Consider the following 21,174-nt stretch of genomic DNA (forward strand, 5'->3'; position numbering starts at 1 on the left):
AACAAAGCAAGTTGCAATCGGAGGAAAAAATGAATCATGTCCGGTGCTGATATATTTACACGCACCTCAACAGAAAGCACAAGCTGAGAGAAAAAGAAAAAGTTCCAACCAAAATAAAAAACAATAATAGAAGAAGCTCTTTTAATAGATTTTTTTTAGTTTGTTTTTAAATTTCCACTCACAACTATATAGCTTTTTTTTCTTCTTATATAGATTTTTTTTTTTACAAAGTTTTCATAAATACATTTTCAGGCTGGGGGAGTTTGAAATTCTGTGCCCAAGTCAGGTGTATAACGCATGGAGGATCAGGAAAGGATATTGTGTCCCCGCTCAGACGTTGAATCATTGCTTTGGAGCAACCGCTGCCACTGTTCTCCGACTATGGCACAAAAGCCTCTGAAATAGGCTCCTTTGACGAAAACCGTTCATATTGCATTCTAAGGATCTAACAGTCATCCCCTGGTTGCCTGTTCTTTTGGTAAAACTCCCTTCCGCGAAGCTTAGCTCCAAATACAGTATTACTATAGTAACATTCACTTTTAATAGTCATAGTTCATATTCCATATTCAATTTATAGATATTTTTCAAGAAGGCATGGTAGCAAAATAACATCTCATCCGCTGAGACTTTTGAGTCTGTGTGCTTCACACAGTCAGTCACGGCGTATATCCCACGGTATTATAGGTAGGTTAAGCGCAGCGCCGCACGACCGATCCGGTAGGGGGTCGGCAGCACTGCCCCCAGCGGAGCTATACCCGAGTGGTGGAGTGGCCGTGGGGCAGGTTGGTACTGTTCTGGCTGCCCCCGAAGGCGCTGAAGTTGTGCAGAGGCTGCATGCCAGCCAGGGAGTTGGGGATCATGGTGATGGTGCTGGGCGTCATGAGGGGGATGTCGTCGGGCGAGCGGCGCAGGGTGAGCGTGTAGTCGGGCGGGCAGGTGAGGCGCAGCGTGTCGTGGGTGGCCAGCACCGAGTCGCACTCGTGGTGATGCTCGTGCTCCAGCTGCTGCTGCTTCATCTGCAGAGACATCAGCTCCTCGCTCGCCAGGTGCGCCACCTACAGGACGAAAGATATCAGTGATTATAGATCGATTGTAAATGATGACGTAATTAATAGGGTAGTTTAGTGTGTTACGCTAATGTGTTATGTGTAAAATATGGACGTCATGACAGCTCCTCAAAAGTGAAGCCAAAAGATCTTGATCGCCCCCCCGCTCTTAAATCCCGCCCCTCCATGGTAGCAGATAGAACATGAGCCAAACTCAAAAATCTGAGCGCACGTCATATACATTTTTCCCAAAAGATGGTTTTCTTCATCTTAGGTAGTTCCTATCACGCTGATGTATGTTCAAGTGCTAATTTGTAAGTTTGTTTTTAATGAGTCATTTCACAATATAAAAAAGGGCTCATTGACAGCTGTCAGCACGGCAGAGGGGGCTCAACCTGACTCTACTGCAGAGACTCCGTTTGCAAATGACGTCACAAAAGCAAGATGGCAGCTCGCTGGAACGAGATATTTTGGCTTTGTTTTTGCATAGCAGTATAGGAAGTGGGTACGCGTCATCCCTATTTATATACAGTCAATGATTTTGACATGGTATTTTTCATCTTATTCGTCTGCTGTCTGTTGCAGTATTGTGGTGCTATTATTATACTATATATTATGGTCACAAGTATTATAAGTATTGTACTGTAAGTATTGTAACTCATATCAGCATATTATTATAATGAGAGCCTCTCAAAGTGTCAAAATGTTACCAAGTGTTATGTTTTTTCTTTTTCTTTCTGATTTTAAAATGGGCCTTTGTTATTTTTCAGTAACCCTTTACATTAAGGGTACATTAATTAGGAGTTAGTTCATGCTTAATAATAACAGTTAACTAATTTGTCTAGTAATCATTTACTAATGGGGTTCATGTTAACTAAGTATTAATGTAGTATTCAATAGTTTAGTAACCATAAACAATTAATTAATTAAGTTAATGCTTAGGGGTAGTTCATGCTTAGGGTTAGGGTTAACGAACCCATAATAAACATTAATTAATGCTTATTAAGCATTATTAAGCATTAACTAACCGTTAATTAATGTATCTTTATTATAAAGTGGGTTACCTATTTTTCTTTTCATCTTATCTTGATTTCTTGTATTGTATGCATTGTGTGTTCTATGTGGACCTCGGGAAGACTCTGTTGTCTTGAGTAATGGCTAATAAACAAAGAAACAAACGTCATTGGCGGCCGACGTTGGCGCGCTGGCCTGCGCGGAGTTGCACCGCTGCGGGGTGGGGACGCGGCGGTTGGTCTCGTGCCGCCTCTTGTCCTTCTTGTAGTAGAGCGCGGCGAAGGCCAGGATGTTGAGGAAGAGGAGAGACGCGCCCACGGCGATGGTCACGCTCAGCTCCGTGGAGTAGTCCCGCTTGGTCTCGATCACCACCGCCGACTCGTCCGTCAGGTCGCCACTCTTGCGCTGATCAAGTCAAGTCAAGTCAAGTCGAGTCAAGTTTAATTGTACAGCTCTAATTCACAAGCATGTCTCATATGACTTTACAGGGAATGTGTCTCGCTAGGTCCAGCTAAGCACTATCAATAAACAGAATTGAACAAAAGCATATAAAAAACAAGCATAGCAAGAGAAGAGAGGAGAGAGAGAGGAGAGATGAGAGTGAGCAGAGGGAGAGAGAGAGGAGAAGAGAGCAGAGAGAATAGAGCTGAACAGTCACGTGACATTTCTTGCCCCGGAAGAGAGTTCCCCATTCATTTCATCATAGACATTTTGAAAAATCCTTTAGAAAAACAAAAAATAACAATGATCTAATTGTTGGGGGGATCTAATTTTTTATTTCAATAACCTGAACTACCTAACAAAGAATCTAGCTAATCTACAGCCTAACCTGCCCTATCCTACTCAAACCTACCTGGTCGGTGGTCTGCTTGGTGTTGGCGGGGGGCACCCCGGGGTGGCGGGTGGTGGAGGGCCAGTTGTTCTTCCCGGGGAAACGCTTGGTGTAGGGATAGGGCGTGGTGTCCTGCGGAGGGATCTTGGTGGTGGTGGATACATACTGGAACAGCTCGTTGATGTTGTGGAGATGTGGAACCAGCTCCAGCCAGAAGGCCACCTTTGTGGCGCGGTAGTGGTCTCGCACTCGAGGCTTCAGGCCGATGTGAAGGTAAAGCTGGTCCTTGGGGTTGTACTTGGTCCAGGCCACCTCCTCAAAGCGGTTGGGCTTTGTGTGGATGAACTTTGTATCCTGTGGAACTGGCTGGTTTGGGTCCCTAGAGAAGAGAAGAGAATGAAAGAGAAGAGAAGAGAAGAGAAGAGGAGAGAAGAGAAGAGAAGAGAAAGCAGTATGAAACCGGGGTGCTGATCTGTCTTTATACTAGGGCTGGGTTAAAAAAGAAATCTCTATATTGAATCGATGTTCATTTGAAGGAACTGATATCGATTCATAAATCCCAATCTCGATCTTTTAATATAACGCATTTTCCTGTGGATGCTTGAAGCTTTAACCCCGTTAGACTCGCGTGGTTTGGTTCTTAGCGCAACGAGATCTCGTAAACATCTGTAAACGTTAATATTTTTTAATAATGCACCAGGTTAGAGGGTTCCTTGTACAATTCACAGCATTCGTTCTTTGAGGATCTCTTTCATATCCAAGCAAAATTGGTATTGTAACTGAAATATCGATATCGAATCGGGCCCTTGTGTATCGGAATCATATCGTATCGGGAATTCAGTGGCGATAACCCGGCCTAATGAAACCAGGGTGCTGATCCGTCTTTATACTGTATATGCCGCCTGTTATAGAGTTGGACATTCACTCCAAATCTATGATCATGCAAAAAAATTCTAGTTTTATAGAAACATAAAATAGCCGAAAAATGCTAGATTGCAGAATCGTCCATTCATCTTAATTGTGGGTCCTAATGAGCACATTTCAAAAGTAGTCCTTGATGTGAATCTTTAAACGGGCTTTTCATTCAGATCATTTGAAGGCAGCATGGTCATACAATCCAACAATCTAACTGTCCATTAGATTCACTTAGCACTCATTTGCGACACTTGCAGAGGAGTCATTGCTCAAAAATAAAGTCAAAGCCATTTTCTATGTCCCACTCTCTGTTCATGGCTAATGCGTTCCGAGGTGAATGAATCTTAATGCACAAGCTGACAAAAATGTTCCGTGTCCTTAAGATCCCCGTGACAAGTTTCCAGGACTGTTGTTGTCACAATGTCTTAATATTCAACATTATGGTGTTGTTGTGTTTTTCTTCTGGAGTTTGGATTGAGGCTCTCCGCTGACTTTGTTGCAGAGATTTCATTAAATTTGGAGAGGTAAGGGGGAGTGAAGGCTAGACAAGAACCTTGAAGTGGAACTCACTGGGGCGGGTGGGGCCTCCATCTGAATACTGAATAGTGAGTGAGATGTTATATGCTCCTGATTCTAAATATTAATGAATAGGATGGTTTAACCAAGCAAAACTACTTTTTTTTATAAGCATTTTACGAAACATCTCCCCTTTGAATTGTGTCTTCAGAGCAGAGTGCTGGTTGGATTTCAAAGTAAGTGGTGCCTTTAATCAATGTAAAACACAGACTAGTAGTATAGTATGCTGGCCATTTTGTGGACTAGTTTTTACTCCGGTTGGTATTGTGACTAGAGACTAGTATAGTATGCTGGCCATTTTGTACTAATGTCCGACTTCTCAACTGTTAATTTCATTCACTATATAGTCCACTGTAAAATACCCACAATGCAGAGCAATTTCTAGTCATCACAGAATGTACCCTACATTTTCTCCCATATACCACAATGCAATGCGGTCGTATTTACCGAAGGAGAAGAAGAGTGAGGTAGTGTCTGAAACTCGTTTGATTGGTCCCCATACAGTTCACTACGATAAACACCACATGGGGAATAGTGAGTGAGTGAGTGAGTGAATGAGTGAACCATTCCAAACACAGCTTACAGTATTTCAACCAGAGAGACACATTTCTAGAATGACAATGATTTATTAGATGATTAGATACATGAGCCTGTAGGCACATAAGATATAGATATATGTTGGCGATTAGGCTCCATCATGACGTCAGCTTGATTATGACGTCATGATCAGCAGGTGTAGATGCAGCCAGGAGTAGGATTGAATATCCCCCCCGTGGAGTCTAGACCTGGTGGTGGTGAAGGTGGTCTTGGTCTTGCTGGAGAAGGCTTCTGAATCTGAAGACCTCGGAGAGGACTGGAGGAGAATGAGGTGGAGGAGGGACGCAGGAACGCACTGAAACCCAGCAGACCACACACAGAGAAACAGGGCGCTTTTAGCTATGACAGGTAGACGATGATAGGCTGAATGGGAAGATGTGTCTTACTCTGATTGGCTTAATCTAAGCGTTACCGCCCACACACAGTGACGCTAGGTAGAAGCGGGAAAGGGGTGATAATTGATGACAGAGTTTTATGAATGAGTGACAATTAAAGGTTTTCTCCTAACCGGGAAAGAAGTGAATGACGACAGAAGGGATGAATGAGTGCCCGTGACAACTAAAGGGTTTCTCCTAGAAGCAGGAAAAGCGGGGTGATTAAGAAGTGGGTATGACGACTAGAGGGTTTCTCCTACGAGAGTGAATGAATGAAAAGAGAGTGAATGAATGACGCTACAGGTCTCTCTCAAAGAATTTTTGCTAAGCTTCATGTTTGAGTAAGAAGGCTGTGCATAAGTAGTGCATGTGTGTGTGTGTGTGTGTGTGTGTGTGTGTGTGTGTGTGTGTTGTGTGTGTGTGTGTGTGTGTGTGTGTGTGTATCAGCACCGCTCTGTCCCTCAAGTGGACTGCAGTGTTGCTCAATATGCAGTCATATTGTATTTTCTACTCTAACTGTAGCATGCACTGTGTGTGTGTGTGTGTGTGTGTGTATGCGCCATGCTAACAATCACTCTAGACTATTCACATCTCAGGCAGCAGCGGTGTGCCTCTCACCCCCCCCCCCCCCCCCCTCCTCCCCCCTCCCCTGGCTCTGTGCCAAACTGTGCAGACGCAGGCAGGTTGATTAACCACGGGGTCTGCACGTATAATTCTCTACCGATTGCTGTCATTCAGATTTCTCTGTAATCCACAAAGTCTGCCTGCGCGTGTCAATTATCTTTTTATCACCAGTCAATCAAAGGTTACGATTCGAAATGTTACTGCTACCGATTTTCGCTGACGGCACCACAGTCACTTTGTGAGCCCTTTGCGCAGAGAGAGGGAGAGAGAGAGAGAGAGAGAGAGAGAGACAGAGACAGAGAGAAGGAGAGAGAGAGAGAGAGAGAGAGAGAGAAAAGGAGAGAGAGAGAAGGAGAGAGAGAGAGAGAGAGAGAGAAAAGGAGAGAGAGAGAAGGAGAGAGAGAGAGAGAGAGAGAGAGAGAGAGAGAGAGAGAGAGAGAGAGCGGGTTTTTGCTGGCTCAGGACAGTATGATGGTCTGATCTGATCATGCTTACTGTCATGCGTACATCTGACTTTTGGGTTAGTGTGTAGTCAGGGTGATCCTGAACACTAATATGTCACTCATCGTCAGACATTATGGAGCAATGTGTTTTCACAGCACCACAAGTTTCAGACACATTTCCACTTACGAATGTGAGACTTTAACTTTGAAATTGTCTCAAATTGATACAGTAAAAAAAAAAGCTTGATTTTGAGTTGGTGCGTAGTCAAAGTTGTCTTGATATACAGACATATTTAATATTTCAGACAGAATTTCAACGTCCAAATGTGAACCTTGATAAATCGGCTATATTGAGTTGTTCATTTTTTGTGTATGAATTTTTTTTAAATTACTAAAATGTTACTTTGAATAATGCTAGTGGCCTACTATCTCTCAACATAGTACATGCTAGAGCATGGAGCACCAGAACCAATCATCTATCAGGAACATGGATCATGTTGGTGATGTCATCACTTAACAGGTGAGCCATAGGCACTGTGGTGACAATTTGCATTTTAAGACCTTTGCCTCCAGTCCTGTAGATGGCTAGCCTGATATTCCAACTGCATCGTCAATTCATAAACTCATTGCCTCTTTGTCTGAGATTGCGCTCACTTCAGAGCATTTCTATGAGGGGGCGGGCTTCGGTCTTCCCTAACCAATCGGCAGGGCAGCCGCAGCAGTCTTGCTAGTCACAAGCACAAGCTAACGTAGCTAGCTAATGCTAGCCAGTTTCTCCACGTTAAGCAGCTAAAGTCGGCCGACTTTGCACTTGTCGTTTAAACGTAAGTCTCATCGTACACTGCAGTAACTAATAAGACGTTTAAACGTAAGTCTCATCGTACACTGCAGTAACTAATAAGACGCAAGTCTCATCGTACACTGCAGTAACTAATAAGATGTTTAAACGTAAGTCTCATCGTACACTGCAGTAACTAATAAGTCTCATCGTACACTGCAGTAACTAATAAGATGTTTAAACGTAAGTCTCATCGTACACTGCAGTAACTAATAAGTCTCATCGTACACTGCAGTAACTAATAAGATGTTTAAACGTAAGTCTCATCGTACACTGCAGTAACTAATAAGTCTCATCGTACACTGCAGTAACTAATAAGACGTTTAAACGTAAGTCTCATCGTACACTGCAGTAACTAATAAGTCTCATCGTACACTGCAGTAACTAATAAGATGTTTAAACGTAAGTCTCATCGTACACTGCAGTAACTAATAAGTCTCATCGTACACTGCAGTAACTAATAAGATGTTTAAACGTAAGTCTCATCGTACACTGCAGTAACTAATAAGTCTCATCGTACACTGCAGTAACTAATAAGACGTTTAAACGTAAGTCTCATCGTACACTGCAGTAACTAATAAGACGCAAGTCTCATCGTACACTGCAGTAACTAATAAGATGTTTAAACGTAAGTCTCATCGTACACTGCAGTAACTAATAAGTCTCATCGTACACTGCAGTAACTAATAAGATGTTTAAACGTAAGTCTCATCGTACACTGCAGTAACTAATAAGTCTCATCGTACACTGCAGTAACTAATAAGACGTTCGTTAAAACGAAAAGTACAAAGTCGGCCAAAGTTGGCTGCTTAACTCATTAAGTGCCATAGACGACCTAACTCGTCTTACATAATCCAGCGCTTAAGTGCCAAGGACGAGCTAACTCGTCTTACATAAACATTTTTTTTTTTTGACGGTGGGACATCAATCAACCCCTTTTACATCTTCGAGATAACTATTTGGAGCAAGAGCATGTGTGTAATCTATTTTACCGACCACTAAGTGGCGACAGAGACAGAGAGAAGCCACAGCCACGGGACCCAAAAGCCACGGGACCAAAAGCAGCCGCCTCCCGCGGAAATGGCTTGGCGATTTTACAGTCAGAAGCCCGCAGACACACACACAGAACGGACAGAGATCCCTTCCCCCCAGAGCCGCGGAGCAACGCGCGAACACACACACACACACACACACACACACACACACACACACACACACACACCGCGGGAGCAAGCCATTCAAGGAAATGGCGACGCGATTTTACAGTAATCCATTTCAGACTCGTCTTGCCCGACAGGCAGACAGGCAGGCAGGCAGCAGCAACGCGCTTCTGACACGCCCGCTGTTAGAGCCAGGAGGAAGGAGGAGAAGACACACGGAGGGAGGAGTTTGAATGAGAGGGGTGTTTCCTGTTGTTATGGAGGAAATTACTGTTCAAAACTATTGTTTAGAATGTCTGACGGTCTTACTGATGCCAAAAATGAATGGTTAAAGTGACTGTTTCACAAAAAGCCATTTATCTCTGAATAAATTTCCAGACGCTGAAACCATGCTGTACTCAACGGCTAATATCTACATAACTACTAACTCTGCAAACTAACTCTTTTAGACAGAGAAAGCACACATTCTATTAGTTATTTTTAGATGATTGGTGTTCATGAATTCTTAACAGAAAAGAATCCTCGGCTGTTCTAAAATGAGCCAGAATCGTCAAAAACACCCCTGGCACAACTTACCTACAGGAATGAAAACATGGCTGGCACTCAATGTGTTAACATAAGCTTACACAACGTTATGTTGTGTAAGCTTCATGCCTCTAAGATCACATAATGATGAGAGGGAGAGCAGAATATCAGTAACGTGCTTTACTCTTTACTTTACCTCTGACCTATATACTGTATATATATATGTATATATATAGGCCTATGCTGGAACAATATGCCACTCCTCTGCCACTGAATGTGTTTAAAAAGATGTCGCTGAAGGCTTCCCATGCTTATTGAACTGCTAAATACATACTTTGCTTGCATATGGTTACATTAGGCACACAATCTGTTGATAATGACAGTGATAGCTGACATAAGATGAGGTAGTAAATCCCCCCGTAAGTCTTACAGGTGTATGAAAACTAGGGCTGTCAGCGTTAACGCATAATCGCGATGCGATTAAGGGCCGATCATAACGCGTTTTTTTAAATCGCGTTAATCGCATTAAAAAAAATTGCGATCCATTGCATAAACAAATGGATGTCTGTCAGTAACACAACCACAGTTTTAACGATTAGCTCAATACACAGAAAGATCGGCTATAAAAAGGTCCACAACTCCCCCTGCCCACCGACATCAGCTGCCCCAGCGCCACCAGCAATAAAAAAAAAATCTACTTACCAATGACGTTCACACTTGATGACAAAACCCATCCTCCCGAAAAGCAACAAGCAAGCCCTCCGAGCACACAGCAGTAATACAGAGCACCTCGTGCCGAACTGCATGTAAACGAAGCGTAAAGTTCCCAGTTTCTAGCCTGGAAATGGCGAAAATAGAGCTTTTTTGCAGCTTGACAGCTCAACATTTCAAGCATTGAAATACTCCTTGAAAACTACCGCTGCCGCGTCCATTTCCCACATCATCATAAACTCCTCCCTCCTCGTCGTTCGTCTCGTCTCCTGGTTGGCTTGTCTTCGCGAATGCCTGGAAATATCCCACCCACAACTCAACTAATTGTGATTGGCTAACCCCACAACTCAATGGAATTCTGATTGGTTAAAACACCTGTCATCAAAATTGTCGTCCCCATGTCGTGACCAGAGCTGTGTATTCGCGAAGGCTTGCTGGCTTGCTGTCAATCATATACCATTTGCCTCTGGGGGCTGGTCTAAATATTTAACCCCATATTTGCTGAAACAAAGTGAGTCCAAGATCAGAGCAATTTAGGGACATTATTACTGTTATTTCAGCGAATAAAAACTAATAAATAACAAATACAAATAATTTATTAGGGGGGAAATTCTTTTCTTTTCAATTTCTTCTTGGGCCTTCACTGAATACCTAGAAGGCCCAGACGCTTCCCCTCTGGTAGTACATGTAATAGACTGTAGTACATGTGACAGCGATGCTTTCATGTGCTGGGATGAGCTGTAATATATGCAGTGCGATCTGACACCGTCTGACACAAATAATTTTGCATGTCTGTATAAACAGCTGCTTTCATAGACTGCAGAGTGATTCCTCTCCTTGATACATGTACAGCTTAGAGTACAGCCATATGCAATCTGTGTGTTCCGTATACACCCAAACTGTCAATTCTACTGTACCGAGATCAGGAAACAAGAGTTCCTACACTTTTTCAAAAAAACAAACAAACAAACAAAAATCCATCCTTTTTCCAGACCTTGATTTGTTTTGAAGATTTTCTCTGTTGTTCAATATGATTTATGCATGCAGATAGACATCTTGCCCCTGCTAACTAGGTCATATCAATGTATAGATGAAGATCTGCACAGCCACAAATATCAGAATATGTGAGATGATTGGCCGGGTTCCTACCCAGTTTCCATTTTAAAACTGCATATTTTCCCATTATGTTCTTGACTGGATGTGATTTTGGTGCAGGGTATTTGATGTAATGCATGCTGACAGCGGCTGGATAATAAAAATAGCATCCCTCTATCTGAACATTATTCTTCACATCAACGAAAACTGTGGACTCAAAGTGGCTCAACAACAACAACAACATTAAAAAATATAAAATTATGTGTGTATTGTATCAGGGCTGAACCACGACATTTCCCAGGCTTTTCCATTCATTCTTTCCAATTCCTAAACTCTTCAAGACTTGGAAATTTATTTTTTCAATGCTTTTCCAGACTTTCCAGACCTGTGTAGGAACCTCGAGGAAACGTTTCAAAATTCAACGAATTTGCTTTCAGCTGCCGCTTTATTGGAAGCAGAGAAGAAGAGAGCCTTCCCAAAAATGTCTATACGGCAGCCAATCCCCCGCTGATCTGTCTATACGGCAGCCAATCCCCCCGCTGATCTGCCCTCAACTGGATGCCAGCCAGCTGGAGAGCACGGGAGCGCATGCTGCAGCAGCCTATGAAGGCCATCAAGACGTTATTTATTCACCTTAAAGTGAATTTTCAGTATGACCGGGCCCGCAAACGCCCTGATACCTAATCTCAAGGCGCAAGGAAACAAAAAACGTGGTCCAAATATAAACGCCCGACAAATCCTCTCATCAAATCCACCACCGCTGCTGCTGCTGCTGCTGCTGCTGCTGCTGCTGCAGTACCCAGGGAGGCTGTGACTTGTTTTGTTTTGTATTAACCTACACTTGATCTTGGCGACTCATAAGTGAATCATTGTTTTAGTTCTTCTAAACAACACAAAGGCAGACATTGAGCTTACAGGATATCCTGTGTAAGATGCTCAAAGTCTTTGCTTTCGGTGTCTCTCGATTGATGAAGGTTTAAAATAGCGTGCCGCAGGAATGAGTCTGAAAACCTGGAGGTTAGCATCTCCTGGTTCCCTCGTCTTGGAAGTCAATGGCCCGTTTGGGTTTGGGGGATTTTTGGTTAGATGCCTGAAATGAGGTCTGCGGTGAACAGAGGTTTATGAAACTGAAACCTTTGTGTTCGGCAAGATAATCCGCACACATGAACACCATTTTTATGAGATTTTCAAGCGTTTTCTGGCGATCGTGATTTTTGGCGATCACATTTACGCTTTGTTCAGATTATCTTGCTGAACGCAAAGGTCTCAGTTTCATAAACGTGTGTTAACCGCAGAGCTTATTTCAGGCATCTAACCAAAATCCCCATACAAACATCCCATCGACCTCCAGACGAGGGAACCCAGCGCGACGCTAACTCCCAGGCTGGCCTACAAAGATACGCCATGCGCTACTCGATAGGGACGCACGATCATATCGGCACGTCATCGTCACGGTATCGGCCGATAAAGGCTTTAAAAAGAAATATCAGCGTCGGCCCGAAACCGACTTCTGCCGATACGACAGGCCGATAAAATGACGCTTTAATTATGCCCAAATGCTCAGGTTTATTTGAAAGAAAATGTTACATAAATAAACATGTCATGTTTTACATAAGCTTAAAGTTGAAGTAGTTTTCTTATTTTGCCCAGTGAATGTGTACATTTTGAAAAGCGTTGTATTTATGTCTGAATCTGCCAGTGGGCCATCATGCTAAGAGTAGGTAGGCATAATAATGTGTTAATTTCAGTCCAGACTTGATGTTCTCAGAAATTCATCGGCAATCGGCCAAAAGAGTTAAAAAATATCAGATATCGGGGGAAAATCCAATGTTGTGCATCCCTAGTTTAAAGTAAATAAAAATGCAAACCCAGAGAAAGGAAAGGAAAGGAAAACCCACCCGGTCTTGGCGAAGTTGGTCCAATAGGTCATGACCACGGCACTCAGCATGACGTCGTTCTTGGAGAAGTTGCAGTTGAAGAGGTCTGTGGGGCCGATCATGGGGATCCCGAACACGTAGGGCACCTCGTCTCCGTGGGCGGAGTCAGCCCAGCTGGGCTTCATGTCGCTCTGACAGTGGTGGTAGAAGGCGTAGAAGTAGGTGGGCGAGCCGTACTGGGCGTGGAGGTCGGCCGTGGCCACCGCTGGCGCCACCCACTGGTGGTCGGTGAACAGGGCCACCAGGGTCTTGCGCCGGGTCTCCGGGTTCTCCTTGTCCGCCCAGTCCGTGTACATGAACTTGATGGTCTCCCGCAGCGTGTCTTTGCCCTCGGGGTAGCCGTACAGATGGTCCACGAAGTCGGACACGGCGAAGTCGAAGTCGTTGGCCGACACGCCGTCCTCGCTGTCTACGATGCCATCCACGAACTTGAAGCCCTCGCCCTGGTTCACCCCCAGCATGATGTCGTAGTTGAGGAACTCGCCTAAAAATAAATAATCATTTGACTTGTTTTGGTTTATTCACCTACTGTACATATTATGAGCTTGTGTGTGTGTGTGTGTGTGTGTGTGTGTGTGTGTGTGTGCGTGCGTGTGTGTGTGTGTGTGTGTGTGTGTGTGTGTGTGTACACACAAGGACAAGCATGTGCATTATTATGTATTGTATTATCTGTATCTGTGGGTGGGTGGGTGGGAGTATGAGTATGTATTGTATGTTATGAATAATATTATGATCTTATTATCTCATCTCATGATATCATGTAACTTACGTGTGTGTGTGTGTGTGTGTGTGTGTGTGTGTGTGTGTGTGTGTGTGTGTGTGTGTGTGTGTGTGTGTGTGTGTAAGCATATATGTGTGTATTATGTATTTTATTTGTTATTTTTGATAAAAAGAAAATCTGATTTCTCCCCCGTTTTCTCCCCAATTGTACTTGGCCAATTCCCCCTGCTGTCCCAGCCATTGCTCCACCCCCTCTGTCGATCTGGGGAGAGTTCTAGACTAGCACATGCTTCCTCCGATACATGTGCGGTCGCCAGCCGCTTCTTTTCACCTGACGCGGCGAGGAGTTTCACCAGCAGGACCGACCGACCAGAGGAGGCGCTAGTGCAACGACCAGGACATACAGTATACCCTCAATCCGGCTTCCCACCCGCAGGCACGGCCAATTGTGCCTGTATGGGCACCCAACCGAGCCAGAGGTAATACCGGGGCTCGAACCTGCAACCCTCGTGTTTGTAGGCTGCACTACCATGCGTATACATGTATATGTTATGAATAAAAATAGACTGGCCTTGCTCCATGAGGATCTGCGGGTCATCGGGGATGACGTCTCCGTCGATGACGGGCCCGAAGGCGATGTGGTACTTGGCGGGCGTGATGTACTGCTCGATCAGCTCCTTGTAGTTCTTGTTCTGCAGGCACTCCACCAGGTCGATGGTGTCCATCATGTTGCAGCCCACCTTCTCGGCCAGCAGTCGTGTGTACTTGGCAGGCTGGTAGTTGACCGCCCAGCTGGACAGAGCCGTGCCACTCTGGATGATGGCTTTCTGGAACAGATCTGAGATTGCAGCTGCTATTAGTGACACTGACACACACACACACACACACACACACACACAAAACACACACGCATGCTGGCAGAAAACTGTTGTAGTCAAGTCACTATATCTCGAATCCAAGTCAAGTCTCGAGTCCCCAGTGTTTGAGTCTGAGTCCGAGTCCGAGTCAACAAAGAAGAGTCTGAGTCCTGAGTTACTGAACGTGAACGTGAATCCACATGTAGGTGGAAAACACGTGCCTGCCCTCGCACAAAATTGAAAAATGTCACAGTATTAATATAGCTATCAATATCTTATGCCAAATTATTAGGGGCTATTCCCAAAAAAACACACACAAAAAACAGTCTTTATCAATTAAAGTCCCTGGAAACCAAAATCCACAAAAACGTTCTAACTATGTTATTTAGGGTCTTATGTTAGTAACTGTCTGCCTCAGAAATTATTATACATTACTTTCAACCCAAAGCCTTAAAATCGACACTTTTCTACAAGATTCTACAAAGTACTTCCTCATTGAAGAGAGCAGTGCGTGAGGTGCTAAAATGCAGGAGCTTATGACGTCATAAGCTCTATATAACCTTTGTACACGCACGCAACTCGCCCTACTCTGTGTGTGTGTGTGTGTGTGTGTGTGTGTGTGTGTGTGTGTGAGTAACTTCGCGTCACCAGGCTGTGTCGAGCGCTATGCTGTTCTCTCTCTCTCTCTCTCTCACTAGTCCCGAGAGAGAGAGAGAGAGAGAGAGAGAGGAGAGAGAGAGAGAGAGAGAGAGAGAGGAGAGAGAGAGAGAGAGAGAGAGAGAGAGAGAGCACACAGAGTGGGAGACAGACACGCTGTGGGGGCAAAGAACGGACAGAGATCTCTCAGAATGCATGAATGTTCGAGTCCAAGTCCAAGTCCGAGTCACCAGTGCTAAAGTCCAAGTCAAGTCACGAGTCCTGAAAACCAGTCCACGACTCGGACTTGAGTCTGTGTCGTGGACTTGATTCTTTGTCCTGGACTCGAGTCTGTGTCCTGGACTTGATTCTTTGTCCTGGACTCGAGTCTGTGTCCTGGACTCGAGTCTGTGTCCTGGACTTGAGTCTGTGTCCTGGACTCGAGTCTGTGTCCTGGACTCGAGTCTATGTCCTGGACTCGAGTCTGAGTCCTGGACTCGAGTCTATGTCCTGGACTCGAGTCTGTGTCCTGGACTCAAGTCTGTGTCCTGGACTCGAGTCTATGTCCTGGACTCGAGTCTGTGTCCTGGACTCAAGTCTGTGTCCTGGACTCGAGTCTGTGTCCTGGACTCGAGTCTGTGTCCTGGACTCAAGTCTGTGTCGTGGACTCAAGTCTGTGTCGTGGACTCAAGTCTGTTTCCTGGACTTGAGTCTGTGTCCTGGATTCAAGTCTGTGTCCTGGACTTGAGTCTGTGTCCTGGACTTGAATCTGTGTCCTGGACTTGAGTCTGTGTCCTGGACTCAAGTCTGTGTCCTGGACTTGAGTCTGTGTCCTGGACTCAAGTCTGTGTCCTGGACTTGAATCTGTGTCCTGGACTTGAGTCTGTGTCCTGGACTCAAGTCTGTGTCCTGGACTTGAATCTGTGTCCTGGACTTGAGTCTGTGTCCTGGACTCAAGTCTGTGTCCTGGACTTGAGTCTGAGTCCTGGACTTGAGTCTGTGTCCTGGACTCGAGTCTGTGTCCTGGACTTGAGTCTGAGTCCTGGACTTGAGTCTGTGTCCTGGACTTGAGTCTGTGTCCTGGACTCGAGTCTGTGTCCTGGACTCGAGTCTGAGTCCTGGACTCGAGTATGTGTCCTAGACTCGAGTCTGAGTCCTGGACTCGAGTCTGTGTCCTGGACTCGAGTCTGAGTCCTGGACTCGAGTCTGTGTCCTGGACTCGAGTCTGAGTCCTGGACTCGAGTCTGTGTCCTGGACTCGAGTCTGAGTCCTGGACTCGAGTCTGTGTCCTGGACTCGAGTCTGAGTCCTGGACTCGAGTCTGAGTCCTGGACTCGAGTCTGAGTCCTGGACTCGAGTCTGTGTCCTAGACTCGAGTCTGAGTCCTGGACTCGAGTCTGTGTCCTGGACTCGAGTCTGAGTCCTGGACTCGAGTCTGTGTCCTGGACTCGAGTCTGAGTCCTGGACTCGAGTCTGTGTCCTAGACTCGAGTCTGTGTCCTAGACTCGAGTCTGAGTCCTGGACTCGAGTCTGTGTCCTGGACTCGAGTCTGAGTCCTGGACTCGAGTCTGTGTCCTGGACTCGAGTCTGAGTCCTGGACTCGAGTCTGTGTCCTGGACTCGAGTCTGTGTCCTAGACTCGAGTCTGAGTCCTGGACTCGAGTCTGTGTCCTGGACTCGAGTCTGAGTCCTGGACTCGAGTCTGTGTCCTAGACTCGAGTCTGAGTCCTGGACTCGAGTCTGAGTCCTGGACTCGAGTCTGTGTCCTAGACTCGAGTCTGAGTCCTGGACTCGAGTGCTATACAACACTGGCATCTCTTTCCATCCAAGTGTAAAAATGTTTGAAGCCGGGGGGGGGGGGGGGGGGGGGGGGGTTGATTCACTAAATCGATGTGACATATTTCCGTGGCCGTAATGAATGAGACTGAACACAAAAGCTCCTGGTTGTTTACAGGTATACTGCAACAGAAAGCTCCTGGTTGTTTACAGGTATACTGCAACAGAAAGCTCCTGGTTGTTTACAGGTATACTGCAACAGAAAGCTCCTCGTTGTTTACAGGTATACTGCAACAGAAAGCTCCTCGTTGTTTACAGGTATACTGCAACAGCGCCCTGCAGGCAATTTCTGCATCGTGGAACGTCGGCGGCCGCGGCTTCATGGACTGTCTGCCACTCAACAAATAGGCCACAATACAGCAGAAAACACTGGAGTCCACAGACTGCTATTTATACGCTCGCAAACACACAGTGGTGACTCAACCAGGGCGACTTGAAAAGTATGTTTTGAGCACACGGCAGACACATCCCACAGGGCCTAGTTAGCAGCAGAGCTTTTACTTCTCGCGCTGTTAGCGGGAAAGAGGAGTACCGCTTAAACCCCCGAGTCACATAGTAACTTACATACTCTGCATAATACAGGGAGGGGTCAGCGCTTTGTATGACATTTGGCTGTTTGCTCAAGCATGGCTGTGGATCAGAAACACGCTGGTGCGTTTATAGGGCAGACAGACAATAGCCACAGAAAGCTTCCATTTACAATATACGGTACACAAAATTGTACCAGTTACTAAGGAACGAGTGAGGAAAGAATCAGGAGCGACCCGATAATTAACGAGTCGTTAACGAGTAGTTCCTGAATAAGTCATAATCGAAGACTATAGTAGATAATAATGAGTCACTAAAGAACAGACTGCTATATTAATAAATCGTGAGGTGATGATTCGTTATAATAACAGACACAATGACAACTTTCTCCACGAGTCGTTACGGATTAACTATGAATCAGATACTGAGCTGACTAGTAACGACTCATTAATTACTCATTAGTTACACTTTTTTTGTTTTTGTGCACCCCCACTAAAGTGGTACATCATACTGAGTAATCCCTAATTACTTCATGAATTCGTCTACTTTCTTACTTCATTGCACATTACCTAGTAACTACTCAGTATGATGTACCACTTTACTTGGGGGTGCATAAAAAAAAACAAATTGTTAACTAATTGTTAACTTTTGTGCTGCTCAGTGACTGGGTCATACTTAATCAGGAACTACTCGGGAAGAAAGTGATCAGTACCAGTATGTCTATTCATTCACAGATATTTATGAACAAATAATTTATTAATATAGTATTGCTGTGGAACCAATCAATCAATTATTTTACCCTGACAGTATCACCCAGTCTGCTCTCTAGTAACTCATCATTATCTACTATAGTATAATTCAACCCAATTCATTAATTATCGGGGCGCACCCGATTTGTTCTGTACTGTTTTGTAAGGTCTTACCACAGTTTACAACAATAGCCACAGAATGCTTCAATTTACAGGAGCAAATGCAAAACAATTATTTTCAGGCTACTCAGATTATGCCTCATACCAGTGGTTCTCAAAACCTTTCACATCAAGGACCCCTAAACTGACACAAATTAGACCACGGACCCCCATCTGATGAGATTGGTTGCTTTTAGAGGTTCTATTACAGACAGTGTATGAAAGCCATGAGCAGAATAGTCATACATTCTGCCATTGTGTTACAGTCAGGTCCATACATATTTGGACATCAACACCATTTTCATCATGTTGTCTCTGTACACCACAATGGACTTGAAATGAAACAATCAAGATGTGCTTTAAGTGCAGACTTTCAGCTTTAATTTGAGGGTATTTACATCTAAATCAGGTGAACAGCGCCGTAGTCATTACAACAGTTTCTACATGTGCCCCCCCCCCTACTTTTTTTAAAGGAACCAAAGGTAATTGGGCAAACCAACATAATCATGCAATCGTCCAATGGATTCTGAAGCATTTGACTGAATATGAGCAGATAATATTGTCCGAAACACTTCAGAATTGATTCTGCTGCTGTTGTCAGCAGTTGCGTCATCAATAAATACAAGGGAACCAGTTCCATTGACAGCTATACATGCCCACACGTGGGCATGTATAGCTGTCAATGGAAATGGAACTGACAGTCATACATGTCCACACGTGGGCATATACAGTACAGTATGGCTGTTCATAGAATTGATTCCCTTGCATTCATTGATGATGTGACTACTGACAACAGCAGCAGGATGAATTCTGACGTGTTTCTGTCAATATTATCTGCTCATATTCAACCAAATGCTTCAGAACTCATTGGACGATTGGATGATTATGTCAGTTTGTCCAATTACTTTTGGTCCCTTAACACGTTCACTGCCAATGACGAGTTGACTCGTCAAACACAATCCAACCGTTCACTGCCAATGACGAGTTGACTCGTCAAAAAATAAAAAATAAATTTTTGACGGTGCTACGTGGATCAATGCCCCCCACGTCTCCTATAAAAATATTGGAAGTATTGAATGTGTATAATCTATTTTACCGACCAACTAAGTGGCGACAGTGCTCTCCCGACAGAGAGAAAGCCAACCAAAAACAGCCGCGGGAGGAAGCCATTCTCAAGGAAATGGCTTGGCGATTTTACAGTCATCAGTCACCAGACTCGCCCGAGAGCGGCCGCGCCAGCAGCAGCACACCGAGAGCGGAGAGCGGTGCTGGCGTGGGGGATTGCAAATTTGCATAATAGATTATGGGTGAAACACACTTTGAAACACCCGCAGAAAGGCCAGAATCGCACGCATTCCGAAAACCCAGAAACGAACGAGCCTCATTCTCATACTGTAGGCGAAAACGCTTTCACGCTGCTGCACACGGGCGCACAACGGTGGGGGGTTCCAAAAATAGACTGGGTGGGCAGCATAAAGCCTAGAATCGCACAAAGCTTCATCAAAGCTCTCAACCGAAAATCCAAGAAACGATTGAGTCCCATCCACAGTCCACACTCGCCACACTCGCCGACGAGGGGCCGCCAGAGAGGGAGGCTGCTCACTGCTCAGACAGGCAGGAGAAACTGGCTTGTGACAAACGCCACCAGACACGCCCACGGAGGGAGGAGTTTGAAGGAGAGGGTGTTCAGAACTATATTGTTCAGATGTCTGATCTCTCACTGATGCCAAAAATAAATGGTTAAAGTGACTGTTCTGCCTGTTTGATTGAATTTCACAAAACTGCGATTATCTCAGCTTCCTGTCTCAGACGCTGAAACCATGCTGTACTCAACGGCTAATATCTACATAACTACTAACTCTACAAACTAACTCTTTTAGACAGAGAAAGCACACATTCTATTAGTACTTTTGTGAACTTCGTGTTCACAAAGTCCAAGCAGAAAATTATCCTCGGCTCTTGTAAAATGAGCCAGAATCCTCAAAAAACGCCTTGGCAGAAGCTACCTACAGTAAAAAAAAAAACGGCTGGCAGTGAATGTGTTAAAATGTAATTTTGGTCCCTTATCATGTAATGTAATTCCTACACTGTTCACCTGATTTAGATGTAAATACCTTCAAATTAAAGATGGAATTCTGCAATGAAAGCACATATAGATTGTTTAATTTCAAATCCATTGTGGTGTACAGAGCCAAACTGATGACTGAGTCCAATGTCCAAATATATATGGACCTGACTGTACTTATGGATGGAATTATAGTGAAAATAAATGATCCCCCTTTTTTTTTGCTGGGGACGCTCTGGAACCCCCTCAAGGACCCCTGAGGGCCCGCGGACCCCACTTTGAGGACCACTGCTTATACAACACCAAGAAAGGGACGCAGGGTGTTTTAAAGAATCTGGCCAGCATGAAGCATAGACTTGATTTCTGCCCATCAGAAGCATAGCCTTGTATCTAAATGTAAGGTAAAAGCCATTTCCAATCCCTGAAGTACAGGATGAGAGATGAAACAGGCCTAATAAATGCACTACAAGGCAAAACAGCATGTAGAAAGTAGCTCTTTGATTGCTTACACAGTAAAGCAGATGGACTTCGACCAACAAGATAGAGGGGTTGATTTCGTGGGAAGCTGCATTTTCCAAAATGACTGTATTTGTCCCACACGGATAGAAAAACGACCATGGTCGAGTGGCGAGATGCACTATTTGAGATCCACGCCTGTTTACTGGCAGATCGGGTCAGGCTATTTTCCTCGCAGGTGGGATATATTTACTCCGACGAGACTCGGCTGCACACATAACTATTCATTTGTCGGCGCGTGTCTGCGCCTGTTGGGAAATCCGAGAAGAACTGTTATTTTACCAGAATGACCTTCAGGTTGAGCTATCTAGAGCGCCTATAGCTCCATGAATGGGAAAGTAAATAAAGATGTCAATACAGTAGGATGGCGAGGTCTCTGTTCCCATTTCGCCCAGCTTTTTCCTCGCGGATGGCCACGCAAAT

At 44.7% G+C, this 21,174-nt stretch overlaps 1 protein-coding gene across 2 annotated transcripts in view; it reads right to left on the reverse strand.

The window, feature by feature from the left end:
• Nucleotides 1-332: 332 nt before the first annotated feature.
• Nucleotides 333-21,174, reverse strand: part of nlgn4xa (neuroligin 4 X-linked a) — a 131,389-nt gene continuing 110,547 nt past the window's right edge. For both annotated transcript variants that reach the window (XM_083632400.1, XM_083632399.1), the window contains 5 exons: nucleotides 13,979-14,245; nucleotides 12,649-13,171; nucleotides 2,914-3,271; nucleotides 2,226-2,465; nucleotides 333-1,055 (listed from right to left, as the gene is read on the reverse strand). In XM_083632400.1, coding sequence (XP_083488526.1) covers nucleotides 750-1,055; nucleotides 2,226-2,465; nucleotides 2,914-3,271; nucleotides 12,649-13,171; nucleotides 13,979-14,245 — 1,694 coding nt within the window. In that variant the 3' untranslated portion in view covers nucleotides 333-749. The remainder of the gene's footprint in view (nucleotides 1,056-2,225; nucleotides 2,466-2,913; nucleotides 3,272-12,648; nucleotides 13,172-13,978; nucleotides 14,246-21,174) is intronic.

Source organism: Poromitra crassiceps, assembly GCF_964638095.1.
Source record: "Poromitra crassiceps genome assembly, chromosome: 3".
NCBI classification, from domain to species: domain Eukaryota; kingdom Metazoa; phylum Chordata; class Actinopteri; order Beryciformes; family Melamphaidae; genus Poromitra; species Poromitra crassiceps.